Source organism: Brassica napus, chromosome A6, assembly GCF_020379485.1.
Source record: "Brassica napus cultivar Da-Ae chromosome A6, Da-Ae, whole genome shotgun sequence".
Classification (NCBI taxonomy): Eukaryota; Viridiplantae; Streptophyta; class Magnoliopsida; order Brassicales; family Brassicaceae; genus Brassica; species Brassica napus.
In genome coordinates, this window is record NC_063439.1 from 19,777,613 (window position 1) to 19,792,042 (window position 14,430).

The 14,430-nt window shown below is 32.9% G+C and overlaps 3 protein-coding genes across 3 annotated transcripts; 1 reads left to right on the forward strand and 2 right to left on the reverse strand.

Annotated features, from left to right (window-relative positions):
- Positions 1 to 4,034: 4,034 nt before the first annotated feature.
- On the reverse strand, positions 4,035 to 4,631 carry LOC125609990. The gene has a single exon (XM_048781626.1). The coding sequence runs from the start codon at positions 4,629 to 4,631 to the stop codon at positions 4,035 to 4,037; it is 597 nt and encodes a 198-aa protein (XP_048637583.1).
- Positions 4,632 to 5,650: 1,019 nt separating this feature from the next.
- LOC106347981 (zinc-finger homeodomain protein 1-like) lies at positions 5,651 to 6,863 on the forward strand. The gene has a single exon (XM_013787616.3). It carries the CDS (start codon positions 5,814 to 5,816, stop codon positions 6,696 to 6,698), a length of 885 nt encoding a protein of 294 aa, XP_013643070.2. The 5' UTR covers positions 5,651 to 5,813; the 3' UTR covers positions 6,699 to 6,863.
- Positions 6,864 to 11,918: 5,055 nt separating this feature from the next.
- On the reverse strand, positions 11,919 to 14,406 carry LOC106347980 (cyclin-D4-1). The gene is made up of 6 exons (XM_013787614.3): positions 13,809 to 14,406; positions 13,496 to 13,582; positions 13,321 to 13,419; positions 13,033 to 13,237; positions 12,766 to 12,893; positions 11,919 to 12,170 (listed from the first exon to the last, which is right to left on the reverse strand). The coding sequence occupies exons 1-6, from the start codon at positions 14,079 to 14,081 to the stop codon at positions 12,036 to 12,038; spliced, it is 927 nt and encodes a 308-aa protein (XP_013643068.2). The 5' UTR covers positions 14,082 to 14,406; the 3' UTR covers positions 11,919 to 12,035.
- Between the last annotated feature and the right edge of the window lie 24 nt (positions 14,407 to 14,430).

Consider the following 14,430-nt stretch of genomic DNA (forward strand, 5'->3'; position numbering starts at 1 on the left):
TTACTTGTTTCGTATCCGTCTTGATTTTTAAATATTCATCGTCATCTAGTCAAGTATCAAATAGTAACAAATATTAAAAATCAGCTATACGGCTTGTTATCACATGTTATTTACTTAGAGAAGACATTTTAGTCATCGTGAAAATTACACAATGCTTATATATATATATATATATATCAAAATATTCATATGTTTTTTTTGTCTTCTTTAAAATATGAACAAATATTTCGTTTAAAGTAATTCACATGTTAATTTTAGTACAATAAACAAAACAAACTTTCATGTTTTTTTCTTATAAAGTATTATTTAGTAAGTAGTTCTTAAATACTAAGAAAAACTGGTAAATAGTTCACAAATATTTGTAAATAGTTCATAAGTACTCGTAAATAACAAGTAATAAAACGGGATAAGTAACTTGCAAGTAATTCATTTTTGATCAAGTACTCAAAATATCAAATACTCGTTTTTAACAAATCAAGTACAAATAAAAAAATTGACTACTCGTGCAAAACAAGTTAAGTAGAAAGTACACGCAAAATAGCGAGTACTCACTTTGTGTCCAGCCTTAAAGTTAACAACTCATCATAATAATACATTTTACATCTTCAATCAGTTGTTTCGTTTAGTCATATTTTCTTTTGTTTTCCATATATTCTCAATACAAAAAAAAACATTTGAAACAAAGTACAATTATTTTTCACCATGAACACTTTTCCATGATTTATATGATATTAGTTGTGATGACCATGTACCATCATATACTAATAGAAATCCAATAACTAAAATATGAAATGTAAAAATAATTTAGGTTATGAATAATAATGAATGTGAGACCAATTCTCTGTGTGTCTCCACGTAGGAAAGCGGTTTCCCGGCAGCTGACAAGTGCACGTCATCTCAAACGTCTTTCAGTATCCATTTGCTCATGTCTGATATCCTCCTCACTCTCAGAGTCCGTTTTTAATTTATATTTTCTGTGAGTTAACATAAAAATTTTATTTTACTTTTACCTTTCGTTTCATGTCAATGAATTGTTTTATTCACTCTTAATCTTTACTTTCCGTAATCTGAGGCCCTACAAAACATTCGCATTTATTATATAATGCGACACAACTGTTGTCTAAATCTTACAACACTGTTATTCTGATAGGAACAGTCATCTACTTCCTTTCATAATAGTTAATGTTTTAAAAGATGTTTATTGTTTCAAAATTGATAAAATTTTGATAAAGTTGTATTATTTTTAACTTTACTGAAAACAATGTAATCAATTAGATTTTACAGTCATTTTTTTAATTGATTAAATGATTTTTAAATTATATTTGTAAAGTTACTTTTTAAAAATATTTAGATTTTTTAATCTTTGTGTAATGGGTCAAAACATCATGTATTATGAAACAGATGGAGTATATTAATTCTCAAATGTTTAATGCACCCCAACACATTTGTTTTCTGGTTTTCAGTTTTCTAACATCTTATTTTTTGCAAGATCATGTTGTTTCTTCAATGAATTGGATCTAATATTCAAATATTAATTACTGCTAATGTTGCTTTCATTCTCGCGTTCTTATATTCTTGCAATATGATGTTGTCTATTATGTATTTGTAGATACGAACGAATGTCACATTATACTCCCTTTGAAGAAAATAAAACCAAAAATGCCAATGTTTGGAGTAAAAGGACTTTACTAAATCACATCCACCATATTTTCATGGTTATTACAAATACATCTCTTTCTTATTAAAGGAGAAACATCATTAGAAATAAACCTTGGCCTCATGTGTTTATTACATGAGTGCCATTTTCTAGGTGTCATCATATAAGCCACTCTCACAAGCTTTTTAAAATAACCCTTTGATAACTAGAATATTTACAACCAAATGCCATTGGACATATACATTATACAATATGCTTTATTTTCATCTCGATCGGTTTTGTTACCGCTGCATTAAACTCCGCTTTAATCACAAACCGGGACTTTATGACAGGCGTAGAATCTGAATTATTTACGGTTGAAAAAGACAACAAATATATCTCGACATCAATCCAATGAATTCTAAAAGGGTGAGAGTGGTTCTTCAACATTTTTTAAAACGGATTGTTATCCTATTTTTTTGAACATTTTTTGAATCCAACATTTTTTAACTAATATCCATGAGTATTATAATCATACTTTTTTAATAAGAAACTTGGAATTATGAACATTTCTATGCAACATCTTTCGTTATTTCAACTACTTCTTTCGATGATCATTTCTATGCAACATTTCAAATCGCTTAATTGGTCAAAGTTCAAAGGAAACACAATATTAATGTAATGCATATAAAAGGAAACAAAATTACAAATAATCGAAATCATTACCTTAAACAAAATAAGAATATTCGTGATTTATTTACGTTTGACCAACACGCTTCTGATACAACATATTGAACGCCAATTTGAATCACGCAATAACCAAATAAGGTAAGTGTAATATATGGGATTAAAGAGGAGCATTAATATGTGATCGTCTATTCAATTTGGCGTGGAGAGTAAAAAACCTATGTGATGTGTTGATATAAATAGTGGAGCAATTCGATACCATCTCCTCACCATCCCTCTTTCTCTAAACTCCTTAAGCGACAACTTTCAAGCAAACACACAAAAAAAAAGGGTGTGTCAAACTCATTGATAATAGCGAGATTAATAGGAGCTGATATTATATGTATATCTATTGTATTTATTGTATATATAATAGGTTAATAGGAGCTGATATTATATGTATATTTTTCTAATATTTTTCTGAATTTGCTAATAAGGCCGACTTAAGAGGGTTACTAACATTGATGGGATTTCGAAAATTGTTTTCGACCCCATTGGTGTTCCAGAAATTGATGCTTTACGATTGAGGTAATACATGCTTTTACAGATTTTGTTAAATAATATTTTTAAAATTTCTACATGATCTCTTTTCTATTGCTCAAAATAGGATTGCAAACGAAGACTTCTGAAGATTGCAGTTTGTCAGCAGTTATTTTGTCTGAATTTTTAATTTTCTTTGTTTTTATACATTGTTCTTTTAATATTTTATTAGACTATTGAGGATTTTTTCATTTAATATTATATTTATAATTTACCCGCATGCAACCAAATATACAATTTAATGCTCATGAACATCGAATGTAAAATTATATTCACATACTAAAATTCCTAGGTATAAACCGTACTTTCTTACATATATTTTTTTCTTACTATGCCTATAATTTTAATTATGCCTACATATTAAAATTTATAATACATTAATAATTTCCTTGCTCCGCGCAGGGCGCGGATTATCACCTAGTTATGTAATATATTCATCGTGCAATTTCGTGTTGACGAGACAAATGACCCTCGCCTGAATTTATGCAGACACTATCATTAAAATAATTTGAAAGTGCCTTAGAACATGTTTAATGCATGTCTCTTAGGCTGAGATTCTTAACGTAATATAAGATACAGTTTTTTAGCTTTTAACTAGAAAAACTAAAAGATTGTATTTTATATTACGGTAAGAATTTCAACCTAAGATACATGCAATAAACGGTTAAACTGTTTTGATATAAAAATTATAAATTTTAAAACAAAAATCTGGTGCCGTAAATTTAACTTCAGCACGTGTTCATTTATCAGATGGCTATATGTTGGGAAGTGGTCACCTCATACGTTTTTTTTTTGATGAAATGTTTAATTTATTGATCAGAGCAAAAGAATGTATATGTACAAAGAATAATACTCAAGACTTCAAACTACTTCAAAACTAGTGTACTAAACTATAAAAGAATTAAGGCATGTGAGCTTCAAACCAGCGGCACATCAGACCCTGCAGCTTTGGTTTCTGATAATACTTGGTCGACATTATCCGACTTCTCATTGTCTTGTCTATGATACGGTCAAGCTGGTGCACAGTCTTAACAGAGTTGTTGTGTCTCCTATCATTTCTTTCCCTCCAGATGTAGTATATGGTTACTTGCAAAACCATTCTCAACAATATGAAAGTAAGACGATCATATGTTCATGTGATCAGCCGCGATATAGTGATGCCCCAGTCCGGATCAGGTTCAGCACCGAAGAGATTCCCCACAACTTTCAACCACAGTGTGTAAGTATACGGACAAGCAAAATATAGATGATCTCTCGTCTCATCTGACTCGCCACATAATATACAAACTTGCGGTTGACCCCATTTGTGCATTCGATGGCCTGTTGAGAGCCTATCACAGAGAGCTAGCCAAGTGATGAAAGAGAACCGAGGTACCCTTTGGGAGAACCAGACAATCGTGCTCCACTGAACTTCATCTCTACTCTGTCTGATCTGTTGCCAAGTACCAGAAGCGATGAACTTATCCCTATAGTCGTCAGGGCCATTCCTCCACATGACTCCGTCAGGGACATTTACAGTCAGCGATAAAGGGAACTGGCGAATTACCTCCACCAGCTGCTGTATGTGCTGATCGCGTGATGCCCTTAGATTCCAAACATCACAAATTCTCGCATTTCTCGGAATGCCTAACTTTTGAGTTCCAATCTCACCAGCAAGGTCAATCAGTTTCCCTGCAGAGAGCCACACATCAGTCCAGAACTTTACTGTTTGGTCATTCTTGATGTTCATACGCAGGAATTGCTTAGCGAGCGTACGGAACTTGAAGATTTTACGCCAGACCCAAAAATCCAACCCTATATCCTTCACATCCCATAAAATCTCACCTCGCAGCAGATATTATCTCGCCCACGTTTCCGTTTAAATTTCGCAAATTATCTTTACACGTACTTAATGGTAGTTATTTGATGATCCAATAATAAACAAAAAAATATTTTATGTATAATGAACTATTCAGTAAATAATTCTGAAAGGTTGTCAACAAAAATTCAGACCTTGAAATTATTAAGGGCATTACTGATTTTGATGTGATTAGACTGCCCATCACTTTATCGCAGAAATATTAATGCATATTATATACTATTGGCATATGGACAAAAAAATAATTATCGCATGTGTTTATATTTTATCCCCTTTTTTAGTTTCCCAAAAAGTTATCTCTAATACTATCCCTTCGCTTTACTTTTAAAAATCAAACGCTAAACTATTTGTATTTTGTGTCGTCAGTTTCCTATAAAAAAAGAAGAAATTGTAAAACATAAGAAGTTAAAAACAGCTAAGATCATACATAGAGGTAAATCAGAAAACACAAATCATAAGTCAGTAAATTCATATTTTCCAATTTTGTTTCTTCAATCAAAATCTCACAAAATTATAATTGTTAACTTTAACCTATCTATATATACAAATCTTAGTATTGATTAAGTTCGTATGTGTCATTTTATTTTAAAAAATGAAACAACTAAATGCAAACTAAAATCAAATTTTGTGTTTCTTAGAGTGGTCCGACCAAACTAATTGAGATAAAAGTAATAAAATAGTGATAAGTACATTGGTTCTACACTTCTACTGCTTGGTTGACAAAAAAACAGGGTAATTTGTTTCTCAACTATATTAAAATTTTAAATTAAAATTAGAAATTCAAAAAAAAAATTGTAAAGATAAAAGAGAGCGTTACAAAGTGTGGTTGAGGTCAGATTTACAAGATTCCGATTTCCAATAACGAAGAATGTAAAATAGCAAAAATATATATTAAAAAAAAAACACTTTCTCAAATCTCAATTCCAAAGAGATGAGATAAAAGAGAGAAGACATAAAACCTTTGATGTCCACACTCTCTTTTATTTCTTCTCCTTCTTGAAACTTCCTCTATCTCTCTCAACATAAAAAACGACGTAGTTTTCACTTGCTTCAATGGACTTTGAAGACAACAACAACAACAACAACGAAGAAGAAGACGAAATGAATCTTCACGAGGAAGAAGAAGAAGAAGACGACGCCGTTTACGACTCTCCTCCTCTTCCTCCACCGTCTCGCGTCCTCAAAACATCCACTGAAAGTCCTGACACGGCCGGAACAACCTCAACAGGCGGTGGAGGGTTCATGGTGGTACACGGTGGTTCCTCCGGTGGAGGAGGAGGAAGCAGGTTTAGGTTCCGCGAGTGTCTCAAGAACCAAGCGGTGAACATAGGAGGACACGCGGTGGATGGCTGTGGTGAGTTTATGCCAGCTGGCATCGAAGGCACCATCGACGCCCTAAAATGCGCCGCGTGTGGCTGTCACCGTAACTTCCACCGCAAGGAATTACCTTACTTCCACCACCACGCGCCACCGCATCAGCCTCCACCTCCTCCTCCGCCGGGATTCTACCGTCTTCCGGCTCCGGTGAGTTATCGACCACCGCCGTCACAAGCTCCTCCTCTTCAGCTAGCTCTTCCTCCTCCACCGCAAAGAGAGAGATCAGAAGATCGCATGGAGACTTCTTCTGCGGAGGCAGGAGGAGGAGGAGGAAGTGGGATTAGGAAGAGGTTTAGGACTAAGTTCACGCCGGAGCAGAAGGAGAGGATGTTAGCTTTAGCTGAGAGTATTGGTTGGAGAATTCAGAGACAAGATGATGAAGTGATCCAGAGATTTTGTCAAGAGACTGGTGTTCCGAGGCAAGTTCTTAAGGTTTGGTTACATAACAACAAACACACTCTTGGTAAGTCGTCGTCTCCACCACTTCACCAGCATCAGAATCCAACTCTTCCTCATCCTCCACAGCCTTCTTCCTTTCACCATGAACAAGACCAACCATGAATCTTGATTTCTTGATCACTGTTAGGGTTTTTAATTTAGCTAATCAATCGCTTGAGGAATTTTAAGAGGGTTTTTATTGTTTAATTTATGTACCCATTTTCGTTTTTCTTGGTGATGATGTTCTTGATGACGCTCTTTCTGTTTAATTACGTTTCTCATTATCAACTTCTAAAGTCTCTAAGGAAATTCATGAGCTGTCTTGCTATAATTAGTGACTAGTGCGGATTTTAGTAATTAACATAACATGTGTCAGTGTTTTAGTTCTATCGTGTCTTTCTCTATGAGTATTACATGATTAATGTATGCATTATATACATAATATGTATTTGTTAGCATATGATTAATGGTTTTGTGTGTTTTTCCTTAGCATTATTGGGACATTGTTCCTAATTGTTTCTTAAGTCATCGGTGTTTGAGTGGGAGTGTTATTATTTGTGCTAGACCATTACTTGAACACACACATTTTAAAATTTTGATTAAGTGATGATGTTGTTTCTTAAGTTCTTGGTGTTTAAGAACTAAGATATTTTGTTGATTTTTTTTTTTTTTTGCACACACACCTTATAATATTTTTTTATTATTATAAGTATGTGTTTGTATACGTACTTCTCATTTAATTGTCAAATGAGTGTAGGACTCGAATGTGGATCGGTCGGAATTTCCTTGGGATGGAGATTTCTACCTAAAATATTGTGTAATGGCTTAGATATAGCGTGGATTCCATATTCACCAATCAGTGTATATATATTTAGATGTTAAGACATTTATTTGTTCCCCCTTGGAAATGAAAAAGGTCAAGTTACATCTGCTAGCTGCTGCAACTGTATTCTGATTCCTGGGAATTAATTAAACTCTTTCACTTGAATAAAAATAATAATAATAAAAAAAAACAAAGAAGAAATAATCAAAACATGTCGATGCATCCAAAGCTTCATCGTCCTCTTTATGTCTTTCTAATTGTTTACATTATATGCATGTATACCTGTGTATATATATAGCAATGTTCTTTGGAAAACTGGGGAAGGAGACATGTGGGCTCTTTGGAAGCATGAAGGAGAAGAGATAAAAACATATGGGCACACATACATGTAACATACTAATTATGTTATTCTTCCAAATCCCTAGTTAGACTTTCACTTGTAGTCATGCATTTTTGTTTATTTTTCTTAATTAAGATATTAGTTCATTCGCTTAATTCACTTTATTTTATTTTTTTATGCATTCGATCTTCTATTCTATTAATTAGTTAATTTATGTTTACATTCAATTTAATCGAGCAATACACTTTTTTTTTTATTAGTATCCTTTCTTCAACTAATCATTTAGTTAGTAATAACGGTAAATTGCAAAAATTTGTAGTAAACTTAGAAGTGATTAGTTCAAAAAAAAAAAAAAAACTTAGAAGTGATTAAGCCTAGTAATTTTATTCAAATCCTGATGATACCAACAAACAAAGAAAATTTGAATTCAAATGAATATGAAACCTAGGGTTTTGGTGATGACGCAATGAAATATGGGGAGGGAAAGAGGGAACCAAAATGAATGGAAAAGGAAAGAAGAGGGAGATAAGATTCGAGTCCCCATCTCACGGCCACTTCCATATTTAGCCTTTCATGTCTCAACCTCTACATCTCTCTAGAGAAAGAGAGAGACAAATCTACACACAAATGAAGAGACTTGAGAGAGATGCTTTTGCTTGATAAGGCAATCTCTACGCCTTCTCATGTCCAAACTAAGGCTGCACACTCCAAAGTGTGAAGATGACTTTGTGGTCCTCTCTCTCTCTCTCTCTCTCTCTCTTTTATTTTCTGTTGGGTCCAAAGTTTTGTTTTCGCAAATTTCAAACGCGTGTAGCGCAATTAGCTAGTGTACTTGATCGAGTTTGATCAGTACATGTTTGGGCATAACGAGCTATTAACGTTTGTTAAATAAACACGCGATATTAGTTAGCTTTGACTACTTGAGAAACCTAACTAAATGTGTTTCTCCGTTTTTTGTCCTTTTCTATTGTTTATATTGGGTGACATGAGAACTGCCTAATTAATATGGAATCTGAATAGAATCATTTGTTTTAATTTAGATATTGCTAAAACTTCTTAGTTTGCTCTAACCTTTTCCATTGCTTCACAAAGCAGTTTAATGATGGAGACCATATAACACGTTTACGATTACAAATTTTATTGAGAGGTGAAAAATGTTTACTCGGCTACTGCAGTAATGAGAAATGTTTGTGCCATACGTTGGAGTCTGGATATGTAATAAATGTTCATAGAAAGTAGTGAACCGCAGATATTTTTTGTTTGTGTGCAAAATTTTGGGCTTTTCTTGTGAGCTAAGTTGAATTATTGATGTAAGATGTTTTGATCAGATAAATAAGTATATGTTTTTAAACATAATTTTTTTTCTTTTACTGTGGTCCTCCTTCATGGAATCTTTCAGTCAATACGCAGAAACCCGGACAACGACCCATCAAGGTGTGTGGATGTGTTGTGTATACATGCGTGTTATATCATCATCACCATAATCAACATCATCATTCTCACAGTGTTTTTACTGTGGAATAGTTACTGTCGTTATGCTTCATTTAGGGAATCTAAATGTGACCCACAAGCAGGGTTTTATTACCAGCCTTTCAAGCTAAGTTTCAAAACAAGTAATACTATTATAATAAAAAGGGAAGGAAAAAAAAAACTCGATTTGATTGCGTAAAATAAAAAATATAGGACTAGCTAGGGTTAGGGTTTTTTTCCTTTAAATTATATGATATTCCCATACTCTTAGCTTCAAATACTTTGCCCTAATTTGGGAAACTGATGATGATGATCATCATGATGATGATTCACGTGCAATAGGTCAGATCTAAGAAATATCAGTGTATTCTTACAATATTGTTAATTAGAGTCACTTAATTAATTAATTCAAATGATCGTACGATTTATGTAATTACTGAAAGACAAACTTTGTTTTTCAATATACAAAAGAAAAGTATTTTCTCTTTAGTTATGCGTAAAAGAAAAAAGCAAAGGTTGAAAAAAGTTTAGAAACTAACTTTTAGCAACTTTTTTTGCAGGAAAAATAATAAAATAAAATATTTTGTTTTGGACAGTTGAATGACTATGACGACTCATTATGACGACGCCCAATGAAAGAAATATAAAAAGTTTGTTTGTTTTGTATTGTTTTGTTGTCTCCAATAGTCCACTGTCCAAATAGTTCTTCATTTCAAATTTTGCGTGTATGTATATTATATACTGTGCGACCACTACGAAATCTGAATGCGTATAGTTACGTACAACGTACATATACGTTCATGATATTGTAAGTGGTTAAGTACAATTAGTAGTCACAAGAGGGGTAGTTGCCCAAAAAAAAAAAGTCACAAGAGGGGTTTAATAAAAATAATTCTATACACCATAAGATAGCTGTTATGAATATGATAACTAATATTTTGGCAATTATAATCACTTTTTTTATCAACTATAATATTTTGGCAATTATAATATTTTGGCAATTATAATCACTGCTATATTACTAAGTAGGATAGCTGAAAAATTTAAGGTATCCGGATCCGGATTCGTCGGATTTAATATTCAGATCCGAATTTGTGGTTTCTGGATATCCGTCTAGATATCATAATACTCCATGATATCCGGATCCGGATTCGTAAAAACAATTAAAAAATATTTTTTAAAAATAATATATAAATTAAATATTTATAAAAAATTTATTTAAATGTATATAATATTAAAATTAAAATATAACATTATAGAACTAATTTTATATATAAATAATAATATATCAAATATAATTATTAATAAAATTAAAATTTTAAAAACTTTTAAATATATGGATCCGGATCCTGATATCCGAACCTAAGAATCAAGATATCCGGATTCGTTTCGACGGATCCGAGATTTTATTATCCGAATCCGGATTCAGACGCTCTAAATATCTTATTTTCAGAGCGGATCTCATATCGAATCCTGATCCCAAATAATAATTTCAGACCTATTACTGAGGGATATAGAACAAATACTTAAAATAGCGAGTTTGTGGGTTTATTATCTTAATCATTTAATAGTAAGTTTTACTATACAAATTAGTATATTAATAAAGTAAATATATCTTAATTCATTATAATTTTTTTTATATTTACAAATTTAATATCTCTATATATATTTTTTACAAAAATCTTTCTTATGTGTATCATCATGATTACGCTCCTAAATATCTAATAGTTATATTTTCATACTCGATGGAAAATAAAACCTAGTGTCAGAAGTTAAACTTTAAAGAAAAAAGTTGGACCAATTGTTTTATGAAGAATAAAGCTTTAACGCTTCTGTGGTGAAAATATTCGACAACCTAAACTAATACATAAAGGAGGAAAAATCTTCATATTTTTTATCTACAAACACTATTTTAATTTGCCTCATAAGGTCCGGCTTGGCTCCAATCCTTTCTCATACTTGAAGGTCAAAGTCAATAAGTTGAAGGCTTTGGTTATTACCGCGGGTGTGAAGCAGCTGAACTCTATGGTTCCGTTATTATTTTTTCCCTACTTTTCTCTTTCCGATGCCTATTGGCATCCTTTATTTTGCCTCTTTTCTGCTTTGGTGCTGGTTTTCTTTCTGGTCTCCGTCTATGGAACCAAAACACAAGATGTTATGTTTGATTTCAGTGTTAAAAAAAAAAAATTGATGATCGTTAAAAATCGCTGCTGAGATGCCAAACGACATTGGTAGGCCCGAATTATTTAATTTTAATGAACATTCGATTGGCCCGTTACACATAGTTGCTGAACCTAGAGGTTTAGTGGACCTGAACTCCAATCATTTTGTAATTTTTATTTGATTTTTCGAAAAGTATTTTTTTTAGTTCTTTCTTTTTCGACTTATTTCTTTTAGTTTGTAAATATTTTGGACTTTTGTTGACCAAGTTAGAAAGCACAAAAGATATCATTTTCAATTAGTGGGCCCAATTCTCAGCCCATTAGTGCCTTGCGCGCCTTATTTACTTAGGCTACACCGTTTGAAAGCGTCTTACAACTGAAAGTCAACCTATCAACGCAACCGATACGGTTTTTTTCCCGCTACATTTATTTGGCGGGAACAAAAAAAAAACATTCTCTGTCATTTTCTCTTCCTGTTTCCTACCAAAAAAAGTATTCATATCATTATCATCCTTTTTCATTTTTGGTATGTAGGGGATATATTAAAATATTGAAATTAAAATGTTTTTTCTTTTATTTTATAAATTTGATATGATTATTTTCTTTTCTCAACCTCTCCTCAGACATAATAATGATAATTTATTTTAAGAAAAAGACAGGGAGATTTAGGAAAGATGTGTATGGGGAGAAGAGGAATCATGAGTCTTAGAGCTGAAACAACAAGCTGATACTTCTAGAACCCCATTGGGTGTTTGCGACTCACAACGCTCTATCATTTCCCCAATCTTCTTCACTCTCTCCTGCAAACAGAGTTTAAGCAATAAAAGAACCAACAAAGTTTAAGAGCTTGACATTTTGTTTTATCTCTTTGAACAGAAAAAAACACAAACATAAAGATCTCTTCAGCTTTATTTGGGGTATATAAAAAGAAGATCTAAATGCCAACCAGTTTGATTTTTAGATAGCAAGATCAAATCAGAATCAACCATACCACAACATGTTTTGTGGGGACAATATTTGGTAAAAGATGTGCTAGAGTGTGCAGTGAGTGTATGTGTGAGAGAGACAAAGAGTCACAAGGCACACAGCTATAGAATGATATACTTTAAAGTGGTCTTTGGTCTATACGCTCCACTAGTTCTGGAAGTCAAAGGATTCAGACCCATAAACCAGTTTCTCTTTGCTCTTTTTTTTTTTAACTTATACTTTTTTATAAAATATCATTACACATGTGTATGCGATGCATCAGTTAGTGCACACACACATATAAATGTGTCATCTTTAATGATTTCAATCTTCTCCACAACTGGCATTTCCTTGAAACTGAACACCCAATTGCTGCTTTATATATTGATATTTAGATTTATGAGATTTTTGGTGGAGTTTCTTTTTTACCTTTTGAAGTAGTGAGAAAAGAGGAGAGAAGGAAGAGTTGTCAAAGTGTACTGTGTACAGTTCTCCAGAAACAGAAAGTGCAACTGCAGCAGCAACTTCAGAAGGTCTAAACTCCAAAAAGTCAATACCTGCTCACTCACACAACCACACCATTATTAGTCCAAAACATTCACCCAAAATCATAAAAAAAAAAAAAAAAAAAAGCAAAAGCACAAAGACAAAAAGTGATCAAGTAAAATAAAACAAAAAGGAGACAACTTTTTTCACCTTTGGTTTTGCTGGCTATCACTTGTAATGATCTGGATATCAATGTGCTGGATGGTTCTTGATCACATTGACTCATCTTCCTCAAGAAATATCTTATGTATGAGCAGGGAGTAATCGCTCTCAACCTCCATTCCAATCTGTTCAACACCAAAAGCTCCATCCTTTGGACTGATTTAGCCTCAAACACAAACTGAGGATGTCCAGCCTGCTCCCAAAATGTGACCAAAACCGCAATTGATTAGCGTATTGAAAAAAGAACATCTCCACAATTTGAGAGATTAATAGTACCTGAAGATCTATTAGCATTGGGACTTCAGTTTCTTCAATTTTGGCTGCCAAGGATAAACAAGCCACAGCTAACAACTGCACTGCCCAAGTGTTGCCACTCTACAAAATTGGGACTTTTAGACGATAAAGAGCTAACACATTCACAATCTTTTTAGATGGATCAGTGAGAACTTACAGGGAAATCATGAACTGATAAGAACCGATCCAAGTAGTTCATAGATAAGCAAATACACATTGGTCCAAACTGGTGTTCCTCACAAGCCTGTGGTAATAAAAACAAGAGATACATCAAAAGGTGAGCTTTGAGAGATCTAAAACTCCAAGATTTAAGTGAATCTATTTTGATCTAATATACACAACAACACACTCTTTATGTCTCGGATCATACATCAAAGAGAATGTGATTTTCAGAATTCAAACTCATATGGATGATATTAAAGCTGATCAATTTAATCAAAAAAGGGAAGAGATATAATAAAAGATCAGACCTTCAAAATCCAATTAAGAGCTTCTCTTCTTCTGACATTCAAATCAAAATCTCCACTTCTGAGTCTGCTGATGTAACCATCACTTGGCAAAAGCTGCTTCTCCTTCTCCATCATCTCTCTGATGAACTCATCGCTCTCCGATGGAAAACCCATCTGAGAAATCGAGATTTCAGGGAAAACGATCGGAGCTTTGTCAAGAATTATGACGTTGTCTTCATCACCAACGTTGGTGATCTCTGTACATAAAAGACTCAGTTCTAGATTGTCTGCCATTATAACAGAGTGTTGTTCAAAAAAGTAAAAAAAAAATGTTCTTCTTTCCGATCTAAATTGTTAAGACAAGGATTGTCATCGAAGAGATTGGGTTTTTGATTTTTCCTTATGCCTTCGTGGAAGGGGGTTTTGTTTTTTTGTTTTGTTTTTGGTTGATGGGTAAAAATGTAAAGGGAGGAGCTTTTTATTGAGGAAGTGATGAAGAGGTATTTGGTTTTTTGGGTAAGTAGGTAATGTGGAAGAAGAAGATGAAAGAGTAGAAATTTGAAAACAGAAAAGAAAAAGAAAATGAATTGACTATCATGGTAACAAATGTTTCCTCATTGATAAATTTATGGGAATGTGTTTA

Bases quoted from the DNA above. Each gene is read 5' to 3' on its own strand.
- LOC125609990 (XM_048781626.1), bottom strand. From the start codon at position 4,631: ATGAACATCAAGAATGACCAAACAGTAAAGTTCTGGACTGATGTGTGG.
- LOC106347981 (XM_013787616.3), top strand. From the start codon at position 5,814: ATGGACTTTGAAGACAACAACAACAACAACAACGAAGAAGAAGACGAA.
- LOC106347980 (XM_013787614.3), bottom strand. From the start codon at position 14,081: ATGGCAGACAATCTAGAACTGAGTCTTTTATGTACAGAGATCACCAAC. The intron at 13,583-13,808 runs GTCTGATCTTTT...TTATTACCACAG, and splicing joins CTCTTAATTGGATTTTGAAG to GCTTGTGAGGAACACCAGTT. The intron at 12,171-12,765 runs GTAAAAAAGAAA...CTCTGTTTGCAG, and splicing joins TTTTCTCACTACTTCAAAAG to GAGAGAGTGAAGAAGATTGG.